The following is a 26587-nucleotide window of genomic DNA, read 5'->3' on the forward strand; positions in this document are numbered from 1 at the left end:
TGTAAGGTTATGAACCCATTGGTGATCGGAAATTTTGAGCAGCTTATCGAGCTAAATTTTCATTCTGGATTCATGAGCTCATATCATGAATTCATCACCATGCAGGTTGATCCTTCTTCGTATATTCCCAACCGTGTTTGTTTTTCTGACTACATCAATTCCTCTGTACATTTTGATCTGTTCATGAAGGAGAAAATCCATGAAATTCCAGATTATCTTCGATCGAGGATCGCTCCTACGATCTTCAAAGCAAAGTATGGGCGTGTCAATTGTGATAATATGTACTTTACTGATGGGTCCTCTATGAATGAGTCCACAGGATTTGGAGTGTTCAACGAATTTTTTAGCACCTCACACAGTCTTCAGAATCCTTGCTCGGTATATATTGCTGAATTGGCAGCGATATACTGGGCGCTGGACAGCGTCGCCTCACGACCTGTTGAACACTATTACATTGTAACGGATAGTCTTAGCTCTGTCGAAGCTATCCGTTCAGTGAGGCCGGAAAAGCACTCGCCGTACTTCCTTGAGAGAATACGAGAAATTTTGAGTGCTTTATCCAGACGCTGTTATGTCATTACCTTTGTCTGGGTCCCTTCACATTGCTCCATTTCGGGTAATGAGAGGGCTGACTCATTAGCAAAGGTAGGTGCAATTGAAGGCGATATTTATCAGCGTCAAATCGCCTTCAATGAATTTTATTCTTTAGTTCGTAAAAATACCATCGCTAACTGGCAACGCAAGTGGAACGAAGATGAATTGGGCCGGTGGTTCCACTCGATTATCCCTAAGGTTAGCCTCAAACCATGGTTCAAAAGTCTGGACTTGAGTCGGGACTTTATTCGGACCTTCTCCCGACTCATGTCCAATCACTGTTCTTTAGATGCGCTGCTTTTTCGTTTCAAGCTTGCCGACAGCAATCTCTGCGTTTGTGGCCATGGTTACCACGACATCGAACACGTTGTTTGGTCGTGCGAGCTATATTTTGTCGCCAGATCGAATTTAGAAAACTCCCTTCGGGCTCGAGGAAGGCAGCCCAATGTGCCGGTGAGAGATGTGTTGGCTCGGTTAGACCTTGATTACATGTCCCAAATATATGTTTTCCTTAAAGATATCGATCTTCGAGTGTGATTGTTCTTACATCCTTTCCCCCCCATTTTCTCCTCCTTTTCGTCCTTCGCGAGCTATCGGTTCCCTAACATTAGAATAAGTTAAATTGTTAATACATATTAGATGTAAGGATAGTTTAAGAATTCAGTGTGATGTGTGAGTATGAATGTGAAAGTGAGTGTGAGTGTGAGTGTGAACATGGTTACAATCTCCTTACATCCCATCCTTTTCCTAAAGAAAATGTGTCACCCTTCTAAACTCGAGTCGACCGCGAGTAATCGGTTTCCTATTTCATTAACCGTAGAATTAAGAAAACATGTTAATAGTAAAAGTATAGTTGAGAGTTTGGCTTCTTTAAACCTATGTAACTGAGCCTGTACAAATAAACGAATTATAAAAAAAAAAGCGGGACACTCGTCCTTCTACCATTAGTTGGCTCGGTTTTCACGACTGAATCGAATTGTATAAATTTGTGTACCTCGATATCATTATTGTACCAAAGTTACCGAGTCAATAGATCTACTTATGATGCCATTGCCACTTTATACTCTACCTTCTAACCGGTAATTAACGTTTGGTTAATTAGCTTACCTAAACGCAAGCAATGCGGAGGAAATGGGCTCTCCTGTGCCAAGACGATACGATAGTTTCTCCTCTTGCCGAAGACAAATTGAGCAATCTACTGCAAATGCAATTAGTGGTTTTGAGGGAGGGCTCGGTTAAACTAATAGTTATTTTAAATGAAGTTGAGCAATTTTTTCACATCCCGTGTATTATTTCAGTATCTTCCAGAAGTAGTTTAGAGATTACAAATCATTAAACATTATTCGTACGACAATAGCTTAATTGAATCTTAATTGCTAGGAGAAATACAGATGCCTCAGCATAGAGCTATTCATCACAAGCCGATCCTCAGAACTCATGTGCTGATATCATCAAAAACAGCTTCGCAATGTTCGATCCGAATGGTCTGCCATCCTTGAACACTGTCATACTCAGCTCCAACTCGATATCCTGTGGCCCTTCTATGCTTTTCACCAGATTCAACAGCACCTCGTTGGACAACTTGTTCAAACTGTGAACGAACAACGAACGAAATTAAAATCGCAAATAGCATCAATAAATACTCGGCTTTACCTGAAATAACGCTGATCAGCCGGACGAACGGTGGAAGGTGCGTCGACATTTACCAGCTTCAAATCGAAATCTATGGCCTCGTACCACGCAGGACCTCGTAAATTGAACAACGCCCGGCCGGTGGGTGGCACTGGCATATTTGAAACTAAAGTTATGAAATTGTAGGAGTAGGATGTTGGCTTCCGTAGGCACTCCATATCGCCCGGGTTGCAATATTTTGTTGTTCGTCGACATCGGCTGTTTGGGGGCAAATTTAACGAATCAGAGAATGGAAAGAAAATTTTAAATTTATCTCAAATGCTCGCTTTGTGGCGGCAATGAGGATGAATGGCTACATTTTTACATACTTATTTCTATCCGGGTCGATTTCGTATTCGTATGGGCAGCTGATGCGGGTGCAGCGATAACTGCCGCGGATATTGGTGCAAATCTCATTTCGCCCGCTGCACACACCCTGCGATTCACACTCGTCGATATCTGCCGAGAAATCGAGCACAATATATCATGGTAATATAAGCATTTAAAGCCATTAGGAAAATTATCATTTACGCCGCTTACCGATACAACTGCGTCCATCATGTCCCAACTTGTAGCCCGGCGGGCATCGGCAGCCATACGAACCGGGTGTGTTTTCGCAAATTCCCACGCACAAATTGTTCGCCTTGTACTCCTCGCACTCGTCCACATCGTCACAGGTTCGATTGTTGGCGGCCAATTTGTAACCGGACTCACATCCGCACCGGTAGGAACCCCAGTAGTTAATACATCGCTGATGGCACAGTCCGGGGACCTCACTGCACTCGTCCACATCGGTACAGATCAGATCCTCCGGCCGCGCCTTCTTGAAGCCGGACTTGCAGTCACACCGGTACGATCCAACCGTGTTGATGCAGTCCGAGTTCTGGGGACACACCTTTCCCTTGTGCAGATCGCACTCGTTTACATCTTCGCAGCGGTGATTTCGTCCGATAATATGTCCCGCCGGACAGAGACATACGTAGCCACCGCGCTTGTTCTTGCACACCTGATCCGGACCACACTTCGCTTCGCCCGTGCTGCACTCGTCTACATCTAGGGGGGGAGAGGACGAATGTTACTCAGGGGGAATTGCATCGGAAGTGCACAACATTGGATCTTGCAAATAGACATTGATTCAGATATCAAATTGCGTCTGTCAGCATTAAGAATCATTATTTGTAGGTCTCAATTTAATTTTTGCAAACATGAATGTCATAGTTGGTTAGAGTTCGAATGACATCCCATCGGAAGACGATGGGAAACGCGGGTTTTAATGAGTCATGCTGTTACTTTTTGGTTATTTGAAAATAAGCAAATGGAATACAGCGCGGACTCGGATATATACAGTTTCGGATTTATTCTCACTGTATTTAATCAAATCCTGTATATAATCGAGTCAAAAAAAATTATAATCGTTTTTTATGCATATATTTTTGTTTTTTTTTTTAATATAAAAGAAGAATTTAATTTTTGGTTCATCCCCTTAAAGTCAGTACCTTTTTCATATAAAAAATCCGAATTAATTCAGGAGGTGATAGCGGAAAATATTCAATGAAAAAAATCCTTCCACGCATATGTTCGAATTTCAACAATGACAGAATTGTAGAACTTTTTTTTTTGTTTCGAGCTCTGTTGCCTCAAACTGGCTCTACATTAAAAACATGACGATTCTGTTGCTTTCATTTGAAAGACGAGAAAATTTAGAACAGGAAATAGTTGTGAAACATCCAAATTAGTGGATTTCGATAACATTTTAGAAGTGAGACACTTCAAAGTTAGTAAATGTTAATGTGTTATTATTAATTTTATCCTAAAAAATCATTTTGAACTTGATTGTTTCTATTAATCAAATTGAAGCTTTCTACCGCTCTACAATTTGTTCTTAGACACCCAACTTCTATCTATCTTAATTTCGCTGCAATATCGATATAAACAATTCCTGGTAAAAATTCAAAGAAAATCTTCCAAAGTCAAAAACTTCTAAAGTGTTGAAAACAAAATTCTAACTGAATGAATTCAATACAGTACTGCTGAAGCCCGTAAGGTAATTCATTTAGAAGACTTCTCGTATTCTGGCCACTTTTCAATCTAATCTTCTAAACCGGGTCTCAGTATGCATAAATCTCTATAGAGGGAAATCGAATGCGTTCTAGTTTTGATGTGAATTGAGCACCCGCGGACGTTATGACAGTTACATTCCACTACAATTTGACGAGTTGCAAGGAAAATGAGAAGCTCAACTAATTTTAATGAAGAAGATGATTGTTCCTGAAGGCAAAACTTCAAGCTTGTCAAGAGTATAAGCCCAAACTCGACCCTTGTTCTTCTTCTGTAGGAGCCTTAGACCACTGCGACCATTGGTTTGATCTATTGTAGTACATGGTCCTCAAGTTTCATATGATTGATTTTCTTCTTTCATACAACAATTCTGCTTCGGGGTTTTACAATTTAAAGGAATGGCCTAGAAACAAATAAAAATGTCTCTCCCGTGTCAGAAAATCTACAGCATACCAACGTTCATCTAGTTTGAGATGACATCCTTATCTTCTTGGAACTTATATCTTGCTGCAGAAGCCATCCTTCTGATTGTATCATCAGGAATACAACCAACAACCAAGATTTCTATCCAAATCAAATTTGATTCTAATGAAAAGTGTCAATTTGGCTTGAGATGGGATCAAGAGTGGTGATTTTCAGAATTTGTTGTTATTATAAAATTTTTTGTTTTCCCCGATTTTTTGAGGCCAATGGAGTTGGGTGAAAAATATCATCCATGTCATAGAGAATTTTGAAAACAATGTCATCATCATACAAAGAATCTTGATACATGGGATCTTCGTAGCCTAATTGGTTGCGTGTCCGCTGCTAAGCGAACGAACATAAGCTCATAGCTCAGGGCCCCTCAACTGATCATCTTTGTGTGTTATTCTAGCTATTATGTCCACGCAACAATCATCATGTGACGGTAATCCCAGTCCCTTACCGCTCACATTTTCGGTCTGCTGCATCGGTAATTGGTAATTGGTAATCGGATAATTGGTAGTTAATCGGTAATCAACAACACAACAATGGAAGCCTCATATCAACAGTCCCGCTGTGAGCAGTCTAACTGTGAACATTCGAACAATAGGACTATTCTTACGCGGAAAAAGACGACATGTGTTGTGTATCGATAGAATAGGAATACTCTTACGCCTGAACGGCTACTATCGATGGATAAAAATGGTAACAGTGTAATATGCAACTAAATTTATCTAAAGATAAAAATGTACACAGCTCTGTTAACAGCTGAATTTATAAATGAGCCTAATAAAAAAATTAACTGATGGAATAAAAAAAAATCTTACAAAGAATGAAAGATAGTGTTGAATATAAAACGTTTACATGAAAGAAACATTAAAGGAACAAAAAAATTAGTCGTTCGCTTCGTTTTTTTCCAATAGATCGTAATCTTGTATTCCTTTTGAAATAAGCCTGACATGTATTGTTAGGATGTCGGATTAAATCATGGAATGTTGTTCATAATTACTGCTCTCCAAGACTGTCGAATCTAATTCGCTCTTTATAACCAGTTTTGAACCTAATTAACTTGTTTTCCCCATCCAACAAACATTGAAGTTGCTCTCGTTTCCAAAATAAGGCTTTTCAAGAATTTCTTTTTAAATTCTATAGGCCTATTGTCCCTTTGCGGTAAATTAACAGGGTTAATATCATCTACCTTATCAATAGACAGTTTTGCAACGAATTAATTTGGGGCATCGGTCGCATCAAGACCTTTTAAGGTTTATACATTAACACATTGCGTACCGCTCCTGAGTTTTCTCGTGGTTCGCGTTCCGTCTATTACGGCTGGATCGCGAAATAACCCGTGTTTTCTACACTTGATGGTTAAATCCTAGGTCTGCCAAGAATCTAACAAGGCCTACCGATGGCTCGCCTCATCCACACCGAAGGAAATGATCTCAATCGTGGAATCCGAACAAATGAAGCGTACAAGTTTGCCCCAAAACGTGCGGTCCTTAATGTGCCAAAAGCTCTTTTAACTGAAAATAAATTTGAGAAGACAAAATATCGCTCAGTAGAGCGATATACTATTCAATTGATTTATAATTTCAGCATGCGCTTTAAAATTCAATTTTATGAAGAGTAGTTTTAGAGTAATTCGACAAGTTCTAATGAAAAAGGATTACATTATGTTACATTTATGATATAACCGCAAGGTTGACGTGGGAATACTGTTGGCTTAGTAATCATTTGTTTGTATTGATTAAATTATTGATTTAACGAAACAATCTTCGAATTCATTTGAATTCAACATATTTGCTGTGTTATTTACTTACATTTGAACATTTGAACAAATGCCATATAATGTAAGGCACCTTGATTTGGATGGCTGTGTTAGGGAACACATGTCGGTGGGAACAAAAGTTCCCCCATGTATGCAAAGAAGTTTTCAGAATGCCACGCGGTGCTGATGTGTAACAAGTTTTTTGTACTCAGTTGAACTCTCACTCATTGTATACTCATCCGCTCTGGCGAATGAGCACGCTCCGAAATACAGTTCAAATGGTTTGTTGCCAGTTTATTTTTGACGTAGGATTACGTCTTTCGGGAGCATATTGGGGTACAAATTGAAAATAGAATATCGAGCACATCGTGAAAATTGTCCATATTCAAACGCTTATTGCTTATTATTTCATGATGGATTGATGAAATTTTTGCGTCAATCGAATTAGGCACTCCATAACAATTTTTTTTATATTGAATAAAATAATATATGTTATGAAACTAACTGTCGAACAATCGAAATATCTCAACCCCTATCCCAACGGAAATAACCACTTCTGATTGGTCGAAATTGACGACACATGCGGCGGGTCCCTAACAGAGACATCAAAACCAATCTGCCTGGGGGAAATCGGCACTGCAAATACATGAAAGTAGGGGGTGCTTTCGTTCCTGCTGAAATGTATTCCCTAACAGAGACATCTAAACCAAGTTGCCCAGGGGAAATCGGCATTGCAATTATATGCAAGTCGGGAGCATTTTCATATTGCAAATTAGGTGAGTGATACGATTATTTCAGCTAATAAAATTTAAATTTGGAACTTTAATGTTGGTTGCTTCGTGAAATCTCATATCAATGACCGATCGTGTATTGTGAAAAATTTAGCACAAGTGTAAGTGTAAAATTGTATATGGTAGCAGTTGTGTTAAAAATGACTTTTTTTTTTTTTTTTTATTAATTCGTTTATTTTTACAGGCTCAGTTACTTAAGTTTAAAGGAGCCGAATTCTTAAATATAATTTTAAAACTATATATATAAACAATTTTCTTAGATCTATGGTTAGTAAGGTGGAAAACCGATTACTCGCGGTGTACTCGAGTTTAGGAGGGTGACATATTTTTAGGAAAAGGATGGGATATAAGGAAATTGTAACAATGTTGATGAACACTCATTTCTTAAATCTATTCGTATATCTATAGTGTATTTACATTTCAACTTATTCTACTATTTATAGCAAGGGGACGAATTACCCGCAAAGGAAGGAAAGGAGGGTATAAGGATGTAGGGACAATCACACACGAAGATCTATAGCTTTAAGGAAAACATATATATGGGACATGTAATCAAGGTCTAACCGAGCCAACACATCTCTCACCGGCACATTGGGCTGCCTTCCTCTAGCCCGAAGGGAGTTTTCTAAATTCGATCTGGCAACAAGATACACCTCACACGCCCAAACAACGTGTTCGTTGTCGTGGTAACCTCGGCCACAAATGCAGAGATTGCTACCGGCCAGATTGAAACGAAAGAGTAACGCGTCTAACGAACAGTGATTGGACATGAGTCGGGAGAAGGTGCGAATAAAGTCCCGACTCAAGTCCAGACTTTTGAACCACGGTTTGAGGCTAACCTTTGGGATAATCGAGTGAAACCACCGGCCCAATTCATCTTCATTCCATTTGCGTTGCCAGTTAGCGATGGTATTTTTGCGGACTAAAGAATAAAATTCATTGAAGGCGATTTGACGCTGATAAATATCGCCTTCAATTGCACCTACCTTTGCTAATGAGTCAGCCCTCTCATTACCCGGAATGGAGCAATGTGAAGGGACCCAGATAAAGGTAATGACATAACAGCGTCTGGATAAAGCACTCAAAATTTCTCGTATTCTCTCAAGGAAGTACGGCGAGTGCTTTTCCGGCCTCACTGAACGGATAGCTTCGACAGAGCTAAGACTATCCGTTACAATGTAATAGTGTTCAACAGGTCGTGAGGCGACGCTGTCCAGCGCCCAATGAATTGCTGCCAATTCAGCAATATACACTGAGCAAGGATTCTGAAGACTGTGTGAGGTGCTAAAAAATTCGTTGAACACTCCAAATCCTGTGGACTCGTTTATAGTGGACCCATCAGTAAAGTACATATTATCACAATTGATACCCCCATACTTTTCATCGAAGATCATTGGAGCGATCCTCGATCGTTGGTAATCTGAATATTCATGGATATCTTGCTTCATGGACAGATCAAAATGCACAGAGGAATTGATGTAGTCAAGGAAACAAACACGGTTGGGAATATACGAAGAAGGATCAACCTGCATGGAGATGAATTCATGATATGAACTCATGAATCCGGAGTGAAAATTTAGCTCGATCAGCTGCTCAAAATTTCCGATCACCAATGGGTTCATAACCTTACACCGGATGAAGAACCGAAGAGATAATAAATTGAAGCGATCTTTTAGTGGGAGTATGCCTGCCAAAACCTCGAGACTCATGGTATGCGTTGAGGGCATACATCCCAACGCAATACGGAGACAAAGATACTGAATTCGCTCGAGTTTAATGAGGTGTGTTTTGGCAGCTGATTGAAAACAGAAACTGCCATACTCCATCACTGAGAGAATAGTTGTTCGATACAACATTATAAGATCTTCGGGATGGGCTCCCCACCAGGTGCCGGTAATTGTACGGAGAAAGTTTATTCTTTGCTGGCATTTTTTACTCAGATACCTAATATGGGCCCCCCAAGTACATTTGGAGTCGAACCAGACCCCAAGATACTTGAATGACATAGCATGAGTGATCGGTTTACCCAAAAGTTGAAGCTTTGGTTTTGCTGGTCTATGCTTCCTAGAAAAAACCACCATCTCTGTTTTCTCCGTGGAGAATTCGATCCCTAGCCCAATGGCCCAGGTTGAAAAATTGTTCAAAGTATCTTGTAAGGGTCCTTGCAGGTCGGATTCGTTTGATCCTACGACAGACACCACTCCATCATCTGCAAGTTGTCTTAGGCTGCAATTTTGTGTAAGGCAATTGTCGATGTCGCTTACATAGAAGTTGTACAAAAGGGGGCTTAAACATGAGCCCTGGGGGAGGCCCATGTAAGAGACCCGACTTACTGCCGAATCTCCGTGAGAAAAGTTCAAATGTTTCTCACAAAGCAAGTTATATAACATATTATTCAATAGAGGCGGCAGACCCCGAGAGTGTAATTTGTCCGACAAAACCTCTATTGAAACAGAATCGAAAGCCCCCTTTATGTCCAAGAATACTGAAGCCATTTGTTTTTTTTCGGCGTAAGCCATTTGAATTTCTGAAGAAAGCAACGCAAGACAATCATTCGTCCCCTTGCCCCTGCGGAACCCATATTGTGTATCTGAGAGTAGGCCATTCGTTTCAACCCATCGATCAAGGCGAAACAAGATCATTTTCTCCAACAATTTCCGTATACAAGACAGCATTGCTATTGGGCGGTACGAATTGAAGTCGGACGCGGGTTTTCCGGGTTTTTGAATAGCTATAACTCGTACTTGTCTCCAATCATCTGGAACAATATTATTCTCCAGAAACCGATTGAATAAATTCAACAAGCGATGTTTCGCCACATCAGGGAGGTTTTTCAGCAAGTTGAACTTAATTCTATCCGATCCCGGAGCAGAATTGTTACAAGAAAGCAGAGCAAGAGAGAATTCTACCATCGAAAACTCGGAATCAAGATCGCACCTATCTTGTGGTATATCTCGAACAATTTTTTGCACAGGAGCGGAATCAGGACAAACCTTCCGTGCAAAATTCAAAATCCATCGATGTGAATATTCTTCGCTTTCATTCGTTGAATAGCGATTTCTCATGTTTCGAGCCACTTTCCATAATTTTTTCATTGACGTTTCTCGTGACAAACCTCCCACGAAATTTCGCCAATAAGCACGTTTTTTCCCTTTGATTAAGTTTTTAAATTGATCTTCAAGGGCTAAATACGTTTGAAAATTTTCAGGGGTTCCACGTTTCCGAAAAGCTTTAAATGCATTCGATTTTTCTACATAAAGCTTGGAACACTGGCTATCCCACCATAGATTGGGAGGCCTTCGGCGAATAGTGGAACCTGGGATGGGTTTCGTTTGAGCGCGAACTGCGCTGTCATAGATCAAACGAGAAAGGAAGTTATACTCCTCCAATGGAGGTAAGCCATCTCTGGAATTGATGGGTAGAGCAATCGCGTCCGCATATTTTTTCCAGTCAATGTGTCTTGTGAGGTCATATGTCATGTTTATAGATTCAGAAGAATTCGACCCAATGGTGATGGAAATTTTGATTGGCAAGTGATCACTACCGTTGGGGTCCTGGATTACATTCCACTTGCAATCTAACGATAGTGAATTCGAGCAAAGCGAGAGGTCAAGAGCACTTGGGTTAGCAGGAGGTTTAGGTACACGTGTTGTTTCCCCAGTATTCAAAACGGTCATATTGAAGCTGTTACAAAGGTCATAGATCAACGATGAACGATTGTCGTCGTACTGTTCCCCCCAGGCAGTTCCGTGAGAGTTGAAGTCTCCCAAGATCAATCGTGGCTCAGGAAGGAGTGAGCACATGTCAACAAGTTGCTTGCGGCTAACCGCAGCTCTCGGAGGCCAATACAAGCTGACAATACAGAGGTCTTTGCCTCTGATGTTTGCATGACAAGCAACAGCTTCGATCCCTCCAATAGGTGGAAGGTCAATTCGAAAAAATGAGTGGTACTTATTGATCCCCAATAGCACCCCTCCGTATCTGTCATCACGGTCCAAGCGTATAATATTGAAATCGTGGAAAGAGAGATCATCTCGCGAAGAAAGCCAAGTTTCGGACAGAGCAAAAACATCACAATTGGAGTTATGAATTAAAAATTTGAATGTATCCAATTTAGGGATAAGACTACGACAATTCCACTGTAAAACAGTGATATCTCCGACCTCTCTATTTAAATTAGACATCAAGAGAGATAATCATTGCAAGGAGGGGCCATGTTTGCATCAATTGTTGCAAAATTGTCTTTAATACTGGAAGCATTGATATGACAAGGGTTCTGATGGAGTCGGAAACATTAAAACACTTGAAGATTTGGTCCAAAAGGTCAGACAACTTTATAAATCCCGATTGGGAAGTTGAACTGGACGGAAAAACAGGGACAGTTGGGGTTTTTGATGTCCCCTCGAGTGCTGGGTTGTTCAAAGATGAACCAATCCCACGGAAGCCAGGAGGAACCTGATTTTGCTTGTCCGCTGCACTCGATTTTTTAGGCAAGCTAACAGGGGGTATCACCGGGGGGACTTGTTCTTGAATTTTGGGAGTGGTCACATTTTTGCGCCGGGGATTCCCTTTGAAAATAAGCGGTGTGCCCCCGCTAGCTGTGTCCGCTTCCATTTCATCAACTGGCAACGTAGAGAAAACATTGTGTGTGTAGATTGGTTGTTGTTGCTGCTGGGCCAGTGGAGAAGCGCCCTTTAAAATTTCCGCAAATGTGCGTTTCGAGCGTTCCTTTAAAGAGCGCTTCTGTTTCTCCCAGCGACTCTTGTAAGTTTCACAAGCTGAGAGTACATGTGGAGCTCCTCCGCAATATGGACACTTATGCTCAGTCGCACTGCAGGATTCGCCCACATGTTGCTCTCCGCAAGTGGCACAGCGCTCCTTGTTGGCACAATAAGCTGAAGTGTGGCCAACTGACTTGCATTTTTGGCAAGTCATGGGCTTTGGCACGAAGAGTCGCATAGGCAGCCTCAATTTATCCACCATGACGTAGTCAGGGAGGGCGGAACCAGCAAAAGTTACTCGAAACGAGTCGGACGGCGTGAATTTAGTTTCTCCCCCTTCTTGGGAGACTTTCCCTAGTTGGCGGCAGTCCAAGATTTTAACACTCACCAAAGGGAGTTTTTTAAATTTTCCAAATCCTTCTTTTATCATTTTACACGTCAGACCCGTTTCAGTTACCACCCCCGAGATTTCTACGTCATGGGACGGCACGTAGACACGATACTCTAGGGTGAACCTCTGGTCGATCACAATACCGTTTGCATGTTTCCGGTCACTCACGATAACACGCAGTTTGTTCGGTCTAACTTTTAAAATTTCGATCACGGAGGAGTAGTATCTTGTCAGATCTTTCGTGATCTGAATAACATTCAGTGCTTTTCCGTTTGGTTTGGGCCGGAAGAAAACAACCCAGGGACCAGTTCCAGGTGCATCTTCTGGATAAACCTTGACACGGGGAGAGGATACAACAGAAGAGGAAGACGAGGACGAGGTTGGAACTGGCTCGGAAATATCAGAAGAAGGAAATGAAATCGATGGTGGGAGAGGAGGAGTGGGAGTTTTGGGGAGTTCAGGGAGGAGGGAGGAGGCAATTTTTTTCGAGGGGGGCTTGGTAGGATGAGCAGATTCGTCCCCAGACGAACTACATTCTGTAGGAGGGACTCGTTTATGTTTTTTCCCATTTACTTTTTTTGAATTGGTTTCAGAGTCGGAGGTCTCCATTTCTGGAGATCCCTCATCATTCTCCATTATAATCAATGTTCTAACTTATTTTCTGATCTTATATTTATATTTATTTTATATGTACCTCGTTGCACCAAATCGAACGGCAGACCACGTTGATACAGACGAGATGGTGTATCGGCCAATAATGCGATGAATCGGTATACCTCGGTGATAATACGGCAATGCAAGAAATACAATGCCGATAATCCGACACCAGCAAGAGGTCACAGCGTCCGCTGTAGCAGCCTTTGTTCTCCGCTGATTGTGGCACTGGTATTCCGCTTTTCCACAGCACGGATCACACGCGACATTCACAAACCCGCTTGGGTGAAAACAAAAGCACTCCACCAGTCACGAAGCCAATAACGGTATTGTTGTAACGGTACAATAGACGCAAACAACTCTACGTCTGGATGCCTCGGCAGCTGGTTAACGAATCTGTTAAAAATGACTTGATATATGAAACGATTTATTTACATTTTCACAAATAAAAATCAAGGTGTGTTCCAGCTTGAGAACGGGTTTAAGCTGTCTTATGTTTTGTTGTGTTCATTTTCAACTAAGAAAAGTTGATACGGCGAAAAAAATTAGAAAAGTGAAGAAATATTCGAAAAAGCGATTTCCCATATGGTCTACATATAGTATTAGGTGTTGTTAGTCCAGTTAAAATTCGCATTGGGTTGAATAAACATTCGGAAGGAAAAAAAAAAATAAAAGAAAATTACCTTTTCCATTTCAAATATGTTTTCTCTATACTAAAGTAACATGTTTTTACCGATGAGAAAAATTGATAATTAAAGCACTTAATGTTATTCAGATCATGAAAGATCTGGCAAGATACTCCTCCGTGACAGAAATTACGAAGGTTAGACCGACCAAACTGCGTGTTGTCGTGGCTGATCGGAAAGACGCAAACGGTATTGTCGTCGACCAGAGGTTTACTCTGGAATATCGTGTCTACGTGCCTTCCCATAACGTAGAAATCTCGGGGGTGATAACCGAAACGGGTCTGACGTGCAAATCAATTATGGAAGGAGATGGCAGATTTAAAAAGCTGCCTTTGATTAAGGTTAAAATCTTAGAATGCCGACAACTCGGCAAAGTCTCCCAGGAAGGGAAAGAATCGAAATTTACGCCGTCCGACTCGTTTAGAGTCACTTTTGCTGGCTCCGCCCTCCCTGACTACGTTATGGTGGACAAATTGAGGCTACCGCTGCGACTCTTCGTGCCAAAGCCCATGACTTGCCTGAAATGCAAGTCAGTTGGTCACACAGCAGCTTACTGCGCCAACAAGGAGCGCTGTGCCACTTGCGGAGAGCAACATGTGGACAAATCCTGCAGTGCGATTGAGCAAAAGTGTCCATATTGCGGAGGAAATCCGCACGTGCTCTCGACTTGTGAAACTTACAAGAGTCGCTGGGAGAAGCAGAAGCGCTCTTTAAAGGAACGCTCGAAGCGCACTTTTGCGGAAATTTTGAAGGGCGCTTCTCCATTGGCCCAACAGCAACAACCTTTAACCGCAAACAATGTCTTCGCTTCGCTGCCAGTTGACGAAATGGAAGCGGATACAGCTAACGAGGGCACACCGTACATCTTCCAAGGGAATCCCCGGCGCAAAAATGTGACCACTCCCAAAGTTCAAGGACAAGCCCCTCCGGTTATACCCTCTGTTAGCATGCCTAAAAAATCGAGTGCAGCGGACAAGCAAAATCAGGTTCCTCCTGGCTTCCGTGGGAATAATTCACCTTCGAACGACCCAGCACTCGAAGGGACATCAAAAACCCCAACTGTCCCTATTTTACCGTCCAGTTCAACTTCCCAATCGGGATTTATAAAGTTGACTGACCTTGTGGCTCAAATCTTCACATGCTTTAATGTTTCCGACTCCATCAGAACCATTGTCATATCAATGCTTCCAGTATTAAAGACAATTTTGCAACAATTGATGCAAACATGGCCCCTCCTTGCAATGATTATCTCTCTTGATGTCTAATTCAAATAGAGAGGTCGGAGATATCACTGTTTTACAGTGGAATTGTCGTAGTCTTATCCCTAAATTGGATACATTCAAATTTTTAATTCATAACTTCAATTGTGATGTTTTTGCTCTGTCCGAAACTTGGCTTTCTACGCGAGATGATCTCTCTTTCCACGATTTTAATATTATACGCTTGGACCGTGATGACAGATACGGAGGGGTGCTATTGGGGATCAATAAGTGCCACTCATTTTTTCCAATCAAAATGTCCATCACCATTGGTTCGAATTCTTCTGAATCTATAAACATGGCATATGACCTCACAAGACATATTGACTGGAAAAAATATGCGGACGCGATTGCTCTAGCCATCAATTCCAGAGATGGTTTACCTCCATTGGAGGAGTATAACTTCCTTTCTCGTTTGATATATGACAGCGCGGTTCGCGCTCAAACGAAACCCATCCCAGGCTCCACTATTCGTCGAAGGCCTCCCAATCCATGGTGGGATAGCCAATGTTCCAAGCTTTATCAGGATAAATCGAACGCATTCAAAGCTTTTCGGAAACGTGGAACCATTGAAAATTTTCAATCGTATTTGGTCCTTGAAAATCAATTTAAAAACAGGAAGTGGGTTATATCTATGGTATAACCGCAAGGGTGACGTAGGACTATCGTTGATTTAGAGATCATTTGTTTGAAGTTGAATCTGAATTCATTCTGAATGAATGAATATTTGGAGAAGTTCGAAAACGAGAGCGTTACGTTGGAGGCACAAGGTTTTATGCATCCAATATTGGATACGGAAATATCCTACTGATGGGGAAGAATAATCTTTAGAAGCTATCCTGTTAATTGCGATTGATTGAAAAATCACAAAACCAAATGTATTTGGTCACAGTCTTTCATGGATAGAAAACATTCAATTAAACTCTTTCACATGAATATATTTTGAAAATTCCCAAAGGAACTGGCAGATTATTTTCAGTAACGATTAGATATTTCCACATTTTCCTCGATACTGGAAGCCCACCAGTGGTTAATGCCAACTCGAGAACCACCTGTTAATAGCCGCGCGTGTATGTGTGTGTAGCGATGTCTTCCCAGGGAACCGTTTGTGGCATCACTCTCCTCCTGATAGATTCCCTTCTGGCCTAGGGTGCACAAACAGGCTCTTGGTGACACCGTTCATCCGCGCTTTCATGATAAATAAAGAGCTTCACCGCAACAGCGACAACATGCTCCAATCGCTGTTCAATTAGAACTGAGTGGATTTCCGAGCGCCGCTCGCTTATATACCGATTGGTGATTTCAATAGCCTGTTTTGAAAGCAATTTTAAGACTATTGAAACAAGTTTTTGGATCAAAAAGTAACAAGTATATAACGCGTAGACATTTTACCTTTCGAATGAAGTGTTTATCATACCATTTCGTTCAGTTGTTTAGGAGCTATTAACGCTCAAAATCTCGGTCTCCGGCGTAACGCTTTCGTTTTCGAAACTTTGATTTTACACCCCGGTATAGAAATGAAAGACGTAGTCCTACGTCAAAACTTGATCAAAGGGAAAAACGTGCTTATTGGCGAAATTTCGTGGGAGGTTTGTCACGAGAAACGTCAATGAAAAAATTATGGAAAGTGGCTCGAAACATGAGAAATCGCTCTTCATCCAATGAAAGCGAGGAATATTCACATCGATGGATTTTTAATTTTGCACGGAAGGTTTGTCCTGATTCCGCTCCTGTGCAAAAAATTGTTCGAGATATACCACAAGATAGGTGCGATCTTGATTCCGAGTTTTCGATGGTAGAATTCTCTCTTGCTCTGCTTTCATGTAACAATTCTGCTCCGGGATCGGATAGAATTAAGTTCAACTTGCTGAAAAATCTCCCTGATGTGGCGAAACATCGCTTGTTGAACTTATTCAATCGGTTTCTGGAGCATAATATTGTTCCAGATGATTGGAGACAAGTACGAGTTATAGCTATTCAAAAACCCGGAAAACCCGCGTCCGACTTCAATTCGTACCGCCCAATAGCAATGCTGTCTTGTATACGGAAATTGTTGGAGAAAATGATCTTGTTTCGCCTTGATCGATGGGTTGAAACGAATGGCCTACTCTCAGATACACAATATGGGTTCCGCAGGGGCAAGGGGACGAATGATTATCTTGCGATGCTTTCTTCAGAAATTCAAATGGCTTACGCCGGAAAAAAACAAATGGCTTCAGTATTCTTGGACATAAAGGGGGCCTTTGATTCTGTTTCAATAGAGGTTTTGACAGACAAATTACACTCTCGGGGTCTGCCGCCTCTATTGAATAATATGTTATATAACTTGCTTTGTGAGAAACATTTGAACATTTCTCACGGAGATTCGGCAGTAAGTCGGGTCTCTTACATGGGACTCCCCCAGGGCTCATGTTTAAGCCCCCTTTTGTACAACTTCTATGTAAGCGACATCGACAATTGCCTTACACAAAATTGCAGCCTAAGACAACTTGCAGATGATGGAGTGGTCTCTGTCGTAGGATCAACAGAATCCGACGTACAAGAACCCTTACAAGATACTTTGAACAAATTTTCAACCTGGGCCATTGGGCTAGGGATCGAATTCTCCACGGAGAAAACAGAGATGGTGGTTTTTTCTAGGAAGCATAGACCAGCAAAACCAAAGCTTCAACTTTTGGGTAAACCGATCACTCATGCTATGTCATTCAAGTATCTTGGGGTCTGGTTCGACTCCAAATGTACTTGGGGGGGGCCATATTAGGTATCTGAGTAAAAAATGCCAACAAAGAATAAATTTTCTCCGTACAATTACCGGCACCTGGTGGGGAGCCCATCCCGAAGATCTTATAATGTTGTATAGAACAACTATTCTCTCAGTGATGGAGTATGGCAGTTTCTGTTTTCAATCAGCTGCCAAAACACATCTCATTAAACTCGAGCGAATTCAGTATCTTTGTCTCCGTATTGCGTTGGGATGTATGCCCTCAACGCATACCATGAGTCTCGAGGTTTTGGCAGGCCTACTCCCACTAAAAGATCGCTTCAATTTATTATCTCTTCGGTTCTTCATCCGGTGTAAGGTCATGAACCCATTGGTGATCGGAAATTTTGAGCAGCTGATCGGGCTAAATTTTCATTCTGGATTCATGACTTCATATCATGAATTCATCTCCATGCAGGTTGATCCTTCTTCGTATATTCCCAACCGTGTTTGTTTTCCTGACTACATCAATTCCTCTGTACATTTTGATCTGTTCATGAAGGAGAAAATCCATGGAATTCCAGATTATCATCGATCGGGGATCGTTCCCACGATCTTCAATGCAAAGTATGGGCGTATCAATTGTGATAATATGTACTTTATTGATGGGTCCTCTATGAATGAGTCCACAGGATTTGGAGTGTTCAACGAATTTTTTAGCACCTCCCACAGTCTTCAGAATCCTTGCTCAGAGTATATTGCTGAATTGGCAGCAATTCATTGGGCGCTGGACAGCGTCGCCTCACGACCTGTTGAACACTATTACATTGTAACGGATAGTCTTAGCTCTGTCGAAGCTATCCGTTCAGTGAGGCCGGAAAAGCACTCGCCGTACTTCCTTGAGAGAATACGAAAAATTTTGAGTGCTTTATCCAGACGCTGTTATGTCATTACCTTTGTGTGGGTCCCTTCTCATTGCTCAATTCCGGGTAATGAGAGGGCTGACTCATTAGCAAAGGTAGGTGCGATTGAAGGCGATATTTATCAGCGTCAAATCGCCTTCAATGAATTTTACTCTTTAGTCCGTAAAAATACCATCGCTAACTGGCAACGCAAATGGAACGAAGATGAATTGGGCCGGTGGCTTCACTCGATTATCCCTAAGGTTAGCCTCAAACCATGGTTCAAAAGTCTGGACTTGAGTCGGGACTTTATTCGCACCTTCTCCCGACTCATGTCCAATCACTGTTCGTTAGACGCGCTACTCTTTCGTTTCAATCTGGCCGGCAGCAATATCTGCATTTGTGGCCGAGGTTACCACGACATCGAACACGTTGTTTGGTCGTGTGAGGTGTATCTTGTTGCCAGATCGAATTTAGAGAACTCCCTTCGGGCTAGAGGAAGGCAGCCCAATGTGCCGGTGAGAGATGTGTTGGCTCGGTTAGACCTTGATTACATGTCCCAAATATATGTTTTCCTTAAATCTATCGATGTTCGTGTGTGATTATCCTTATATCCTTATACCCTCCATTTCTTCCTTGGTGAGTAATTGGTCCGCTTGCTATAAACAGAAGAATGAAATGTAAATTCACAACTGATGTACGAATAGATTTAAGAATTGAGTGTGTGTGATTATCAACATTGTAATAATTTCCTTATACCCCATCCTTTTCCTGAGAAAATGTCACCCTTTTAATCTCGAGTCCACCACGAGTAATCGGTTTCCCACATTACTAACCATAGATTTAAGAAAATTGTTTATATATATAGTTTTAAAATATATTTAAGATTTCGGCTCCTTTAAACTTATGTAACTGAGCCTGTAAAAATAAACGAATTTATAAAAAAAAAAAAATTGATAATTGTATTCGGTATTGATAATTATCTTATATTAAATTGGTGAGATTTTTTTCCTTTTTTTCATCCATACATAACACAGGACGCATCTCGTCTAGGGACACAGAGAGCTGTTTTCCTCATATCTCATTCCACTTCGACAACTTCTATCTGATACGCACCATCCAACCATTGTTTACAATTCTTCTGTCATCATCACTCGGTAAACACTGGTGAAGTGAACAAACAATACACAACAACGAAACAGAAAGGCTCTTTTCAGGGCCACCAAATCATTATCAAAGTGATTTTTGACTGTGACTGTGACTTTTTTTGCACCGAGTTTTGCGCCGTAATCCACCTGTTTTACACCGCGCTTAAATCTGGTTTGCTTTCGCTGTTGAGTCCTTTTTCTTCACACAAGCGCATACGGTTGGTATGGAGGCGCACCGTTGTTTTCAAGCTTTGCTTAGAACGAGCGAAGGCAAGGCGGGCGATATAATTTGATTTGTGTGTGTATGTGTTTGTGTGTGTGTGTGTGTGTGTTAAATGAGGCGCGCATCACACAAGTGAGAAGCAATGTTTAATATCTGAATTCTGCACTGTGTTCATTCACCGCTGTCTTATTTCTGAATTTGTTACACTCCATACCAAGAGAGAATACGTGTTTGTTATGAACGCGCGCTGATGAAAATTAAACTCAAGCGCAGCGCAGCGTATGTTTTCTGAAGACTGATGCAAAGCCAATTTGTTCAGGTACCTCAGTTTTGATGGCGGTGTTAGGGAACACTAGATTTTAAGGGCTGTGTTGGGGAAACCGTAGATCGGGCCAAGCAAAACGGGTTAGCTAAGGCGTTCAGATAGCGCTTCACAATTTACAGTTATTGAATTGCTTATCTCATGGAAAATAACATTTTTTAATTGTGATAGATGCGTAGAAATATTTCCTACCAATTAATGAAAACATCTTTCCGATCTATTATGAAATATTCAAGTATAAGCATTCGAAATCTTTCATTTTTTCCTGCGTGTTCTGTGTTTACGTTTTCATTTTACCCCCTATAAAGCCTGTCCACGTTAAATTACGGACACTTTTCTATCAGTGTAGTTTATGAAATATTCCACTAATCAATGAAATATTTCACTTACATGACAGCTGAAACCCTCCTCTTTATTTCGATGTCCAACATGTTTACATTCTTCTTCAGTTTTGGTAAAATGGCGTCGAATCAAGTCGAAGTACGCAAACGCATTTTGCGCGAACGGCAGCAAAATCCAACACTGTCGGTACGCGATCTCGCCAAAAAGCTAAAACTGCCGAAGAGTACCGTGGTTAGTGTGTGCAAATCGTTTGACCAGCGCTTAAATGTAGATCGGAAGGTTGGAAGCGGAACAAATCGAAAAGTATGCTCCAGACAGAGGTGATTGACATTATTGAGAAACATCCAAACCTTCCAGTTAGAAACGTGGCTCGAAAGGTCGAAAAATCAAAATCATTTGTACAAAAAGTGAAGCAGAGGCATGGACTGAAGGCGTACAAAGTGAAAAAGGTACCCAATCGTGATGATAAGCAAAATTTCACTGCAATATGAGGTCAAATATGTGCCAAAAACATCAAATTCACCGAACTGTCCAGAACATCGCCCAGTGGAAAAGTACTGGGCTCTGATTAAGCGAAAACTATACGAAAATAAGAAGGAAGCGAATGGCATTAATGATTTCAAGAGGAGATGGAAAAGCGCCGCCGCCGCCAGCATATCTGAGGATACTCTACGGAACCTAATGGCAGATGTTTCCAAGAAAGTTCGTGAATTTTACAGACAACGTAATTAACATCGAAGTAAGCCTTCCTTGTTTTAGATATAAGTCTATTTTACTGAAATAAACAATCGGTTTTGTTGTATTACGTGAATTTTTGTTATACTGCTCATCATCTTGGTGTCCGAAATTTAACGTGGACAGGCTTTATATTCCGGTTAGACGTAATATAAAAAAATATATTTATCAATGTAAAACTGAAATTAAATGATCATCCTGGACTACATTGCACATAGGAAAACTTGAGAAATGGTCCGATAACTTTGTGCCTTTAAACATTAAACATCTGTAGGCGTTTTCCATGTGTCAGTATTTTTATGATGGTAACAAAAACAAGTAAAAACTGCCGAAACGAATTGGCACACATATCAACAAGTTTTTCAAAATTAGAGTTTTACACCTTTATAAGAATAAATCATTTCTTGAATGAGCAAACTTCCACAGAAACACTAAATAATAGCTTACCCAAACACTCCGTTCCGTCATTGTTAGCCATGAAACCATTCGGACAAACCAATAAATCGTAACACCGATAAGAGCCATTACTATTGACGCAGCGCTGGTTCTGTCGGCAAGTACTTTCCCGTGCACACTCATCAACATCTAATTATCCAAATAAACGAAAGAAGAGTAAAATCGAAGCAAACAAACAATAAAAACAATAAATACTCATTAACAGAAATTTTAAAAGAATACTATTTTCTCAAGGATTTATAGCTTAGCCATCCAAAATGTAAAGCATGTTGGAAAGGAGGTAATGATTATTATGTGTTTCCAGATTAGGTATCTCTCATCACAATAACAAATGCTTACCAACGCAGGCCCCCAAAGCATTCCTCTCGAATCCCACCCCACAAGACCCCGGATAGCGGTTGTACTCGGCCTGATGATGGCCCCCAGGTTGGTATATCGGGTGACTGTGGTGGGGTGTCGTCCTGGATGAGTGCGTGTAATAGACAGGACGAGCAGTAGTACTAGTTGTGGTAGTGGTGGAAGTAGAGGTACTAGTGCTGGTACTAGTTCTGGTGCTACTTCCGCCACTGGCCACTGGATGACTTACGACCGGTGCATACCTGGATCGCTGACGACAGCGGAACGAACCCTTCGTGTTGAAACACTCGTACGGAGCGACGCAATTGTGCCGCCCAAGAATGCATTCGTCATCATCTGGGCGTCGTTAGAAATCAAGTATCAATTACATCGAAAATTGAGTTTAATGAGACAGATTCTACCGTCACAATTTCCGGTTTGGGCGTTCAGCGTGTATCCAGTTCCACAGCTTTGCAGCCGGATACAAGTGTAGGATCCAATCGTGTTGTCGCATCGTTGCGATTCCAAGCACTCGTGGGCGTTAATTTGACACTCGTTAATATCTGAAACCACGCGATAGACGATAAACACCTCAAAAAGTCATCCTCATTCAGATATCGGGCCATCGGACTTGTGTGGACTTATCTCTTAAATACCCACCCATGCATGCATTGGTCACTTGATCCAGCATGAATCCAATTTTGCAGTCACATCGAAAACCGCCAATCTCGTTGGTGCAAACCTGGTTGCTGTCGCAGGCGTACTTATCGGCAGCGCATTCATCAATATCTGTGCACCGAAACAGATGAAAACACATCCATCAGACGGCGTGAGGGGAATCAATTATGTTTCAACACATTTAACAATCGGAAATTGAAAATATATGGAAATTTCCAGTTCATCTGGTCTCACCTACGCACTGATCGTTGTGTCGTCGGAAGCCGGGAGCACACGATTCAACCTTTTTCTTCGGCTGGGTTTGACTGCAATAGAAATCGGGGTGTATTTTGTGGAACATTAATTAAATTGATACCGCTGAGTGCTCCCAAAGGCAGCCAGCAGATGAGTGAGCATTACTTACGGAGGATAGTTTTTCACAACCGCTATGCAATCAAACGATCCCTTGATGTTGACACATTGAAAGCCCTCATCACAGACCGCTTCATCGTCACACTCGTTAATGTCTGCGATCAGAAGCGGTAAAAGAATCAGAACAGTGGTGGGTTTTTCATCACAACTATGAAGCGGAAAGCCAAATGGGATTTCGCGCCAGCATCAACAGGTGTAAAAAGCGAATGATGAAAGAGTGGTTGGTATATGGATAAGGATGAAAACCAATGATCGAACCTTCGCACGACTTGCTGGCAGTATCGTAGATGTAACCCGGAGAGCACTTTTCCACTGCCTTGTCCTGGCAGCTGTAATTTCCGCGTCCATTCATACAATGCTGGGTTTCCCGGTCACAGGTATCGGTTTGCTCCATGCACTCATTAATATCTGAGTGGAAATTTTTACAAATGTTGTGCAATATAGGACAAAAATTGAACTTTTGAAATCCATTCACATACCTTCACATGTGCTTGTTTTTCGATCAAACCGGAAACCTGGCTTACATTCCGTATCCAGTATGTCTAAACACCGGAAGTCACCCTCCGTGTTCATACAAACCTGGCTCCTGGGGTCGCAGTTTGCTTCACCTGTTTCACACTCGTCAACATCGACACATTCTCCCGTCTTTTGATCTTTCTCGTAACCACGATGACAGCTGTTTGATGATTATTTAGTTTTTTCATTACGAACCTGTTTCCGAAGAAATTCTCTCCCACAAAACACAAAAAAAACACATCAACAGTACTTACTCCGAAAAGGAATCATCTCTAGATATTTCATTCTCATCCTCCGACGTGATCTGAACGCATGTCCTTCGGTCTTCCTGCAGCGTGTAGCCCGGGTGACATTTGCACATGTACGACCCAGCTTCGCTATTCTCACAAATTTGCGAACAAAGATTGTCAAAGCGACCGCATAAATTGTCTAGGGAAAATAAATTGATAACCCAGGATTTCGCTAACTTCAGCAGTGCAACATGAAAACATAAACTCAAACGGCAAGTGCAGTGGAACATCCACAAAAAAGCGAACTTGAAACTCACTCTCGTCCTCTTCGTTCAGAATGAACGTATCGTCTCCTTGTTTGATGTCCTTGCAGCATCCATCGTAGACCTCGTCCCAAGGGCTGCCGAATGCGAATGGTTCCACCGAGCACTTGCTGGAGCTGGACCCCACCACCAGCCCAATCTTGCAGGCCTCACAGCAATCCTACCAATGGACACTTTATTCAGCCGCGCAAAAATGCAATCCTTTCACCACAAAACATACCGTGTAAAATTCCGATCCCGAGTGATCGCCCTTCAGGGAGCAGCTGAGACCCTGGCGGGCGGCAATTTGTCCCGCGGTGCACTGGTAAATTTTGTGCTGCTTCGAGCAGCAGATTTCGATGGTCGACAAACACAGCCCCCGAAGCTCCCCCGGGACAAGCTCGAGCGATTTGTTAAAGCTAGAGCACAACCGATTCTGGGTGCCCCACTCCTCGCCCTCCTGACAGCACAGCGACAGTATCTGCTCGATGGCGATGGCTTGAATGACAGAAGCAAAAAAAACATTATTAGAAAACCATTTTGTTTTTGTTGTCATCCCAAATGCCCCATCCGATGGCGTGAATAAGTATCACTGCACGCCAACCCCATGCATGGACTATGTTCTGAAAAAATGTATCGTAATTGAAAGCGCCAGCACGAAGACTTTCGCCACTTTACACTTTCCTGAAAAAACGGAAACGGAAGACCTCCAACACTTGGCGGTTCAACTTAGCCGGACGGAAGATCCCATGGTATAGCGCGAAACGAAATATATCTTCTCTCAAAATACACATTTCCGCCTCTCATCCTTATTAGCATAATTTTGTTCTTCGACGGGGTGGCGTTCGGTGGCAGCAGCTCAACCCTTTTCGAAATGCAAGACCACAATCTTTGCTGTTGAAAGTGAAAAAAAAACAGTATAAAAGTTTCGCCCAGATCCTTGGCACCCTCCCCTTTTCATGCCGGGGCCTTTGAATCCGTGCGCGCCTGAGGACAAAAGGGCTGAAGTGTTATGAATTCGAAGGGTTTCCTTTGAGTTGTAACGTTAATGAATACCTCGGTAAGGAGAATTTAATCTCACTGGACGTGTTTGTGTTAAGGAATGTTTGTAATGGAGCCTTGTCTTCAACAGTGTACTTGTTTCATCGCTTCTTTGAAAAGACAACATTAAAGTTCTGGTTTTCGCGTTCGTCGTCTTGATACGGTTGCATTCTCGTGGAAGCCCCGTCAGCCAAATATACGTTCTTCTTGTTCAAATTCAATAGCATAGAATTCGTTTTTTGAAAGGAAGCACTTAAGTATAGACTTATGATAACACACAACAGATATATATACAAATTATGCCATATCTTTTAAGATTTATTTTTGACGTGGCACTACGTCTTTGATTTCTATATAGGGGGTCACTAGGGTGCCAATGAAAATGGTCATCTCTAATTTCAAAAAGTTACCTCATAAAAAATGTTCACCACCTCGAAAAAACAACCTATGCCAAATATTAGCTCAATCGGACTTGAAGGAGAGGCGCAAAGCGGTCAAAGTTTGAGTTTTTTGAAAATCGAAAAATCACCCAAGGGGGGAATAAAGGAAATCGCGGTTTTCGAAAAAAAAATTTGATGCCAAATGTTTTAAAATTGCATGAAACGTCATAATCTAGTGTCATCCCGAATTTTTTTTTTTTTTGTCAAAAATCAACACTCTGGGACTTTTTTTCGGAATACGAAACGAAACGTATGGCATAGGGTACTAATAAAAATAATTATCTCGATTTTTCATTCGGAACTTGTTGCGAAATGTTGATTTGCACGATAATACGAAGGTCACTATTTATATTTCGGGAATAGGAACAAAAACAAATAGTTAAGCTGCGAATATATTTTTATTGTTTTTCAAAGTACTCGCCACGATGATCGATACACTTTTGCATGCGCTTAAACCAATTTTCAAAGCATTTATTCCAATCGACACGAGCCTTTTTTTTTTTTGAGCGATTGTCAAATTATGTGGGATCCAACGTGAACATAATTTTCGCACAACTAAGTGTTCATGTAAAATCGCATATATGCTGGTGGAACTAATGCTTAGGGATGCCTCAATCTCACAATAGGTTACATGACGATCTTGCTTAATCATTTCGTGCACAGCATCGATGTTTTCTGGCACTACAGTCGATTTTGGACGACCTTCACGAAACTCGTCGGACAGCGAACTACGACCACGATTGAATTCA

The 26587-nt window shown here is 41.5% G+C and overlaps 1 protein-coding gene across 9 annotated transcripts in view; it reads right to left on the bottom strand.

Moving 5' to 3' along the window:
- Positions 1-1861: 1861 nt before the first annotated feature.
- The window catches only part of LOC129768743 (fibulin-1), a 44762-nt gene continuing 20036 nt past the window's right edge, over positions 1862-26587 (bottom strand). For 6 of the 9 annotated variants that reach the window (XM_055770598.1, XM_055770596.1, XM_055770597.1 and 3 more), the window contains exons 3-17: positions 24599-24855; positions 24373-24538; positions 24080-24287; positions 23789-23985; positions 23568-23717; positions 23302-23404; positions 23133-23203; positions 22881-23009; positions 22643-22783; positions 22224-22577; positions 21876-22013; positions 2806-3318; positions 2595-2724; positions 2248-2484; positions 1862-2185 (exon numbers count right to left, since the gene is read on the bottom strand). In XM_055770598.1, coding sequence (XP_055626573.1) covers positions 2023-2185; positions 2248-2484; positions 2595-2724; positions 2806-3318; positions 21876-22013; positions 22224-22577; positions 22643-22783; positions 22881-23009; positions 23133-23203; positions 23302-23404; positions 23568-23717; positions 23789-23985; positions 24080-24287; positions 24373-24538; positions 24599-24855 — 2957 coding nt within the window. In that variant the 3' untranslated portion in view covers positions 1862-2022. The remainder of the gene's footprint in view (positions 2186-2247; positions 2485-2594; positions 2725-2805; positions 3319-21875; positions 22014-22223; positions 22578-22642; positions 22784-22880; positions 23010-23132; positions 23204-23301; positions 23405-23567; positions 23718-23788; positions 23986-24079; positions 24288-24372; positions 24539-24598; positions 24856-26587) is intronic. The other 3 variants (XM_055770601.1, XM_055770600.1, XM_055770602.1) reach the window with 3 other exon arrangements.

Source organism: Toxorhynchites rutilus, chromosome 2 (assembly GCF_029784135.1).
Source record: "Toxorhynchites rutilus septentrionalis strain SRP chromosome 2, ASM2978413v1, whole genome shotgun sequence".
In the NCBI taxonomy this organism is placed as follows: domain Eukaryota; kingdom Metazoa; phylum Arthropoda; class Insecta; order Diptera; family Culicidae; genus Toxorhynchites; species Toxorhynchites rutilus.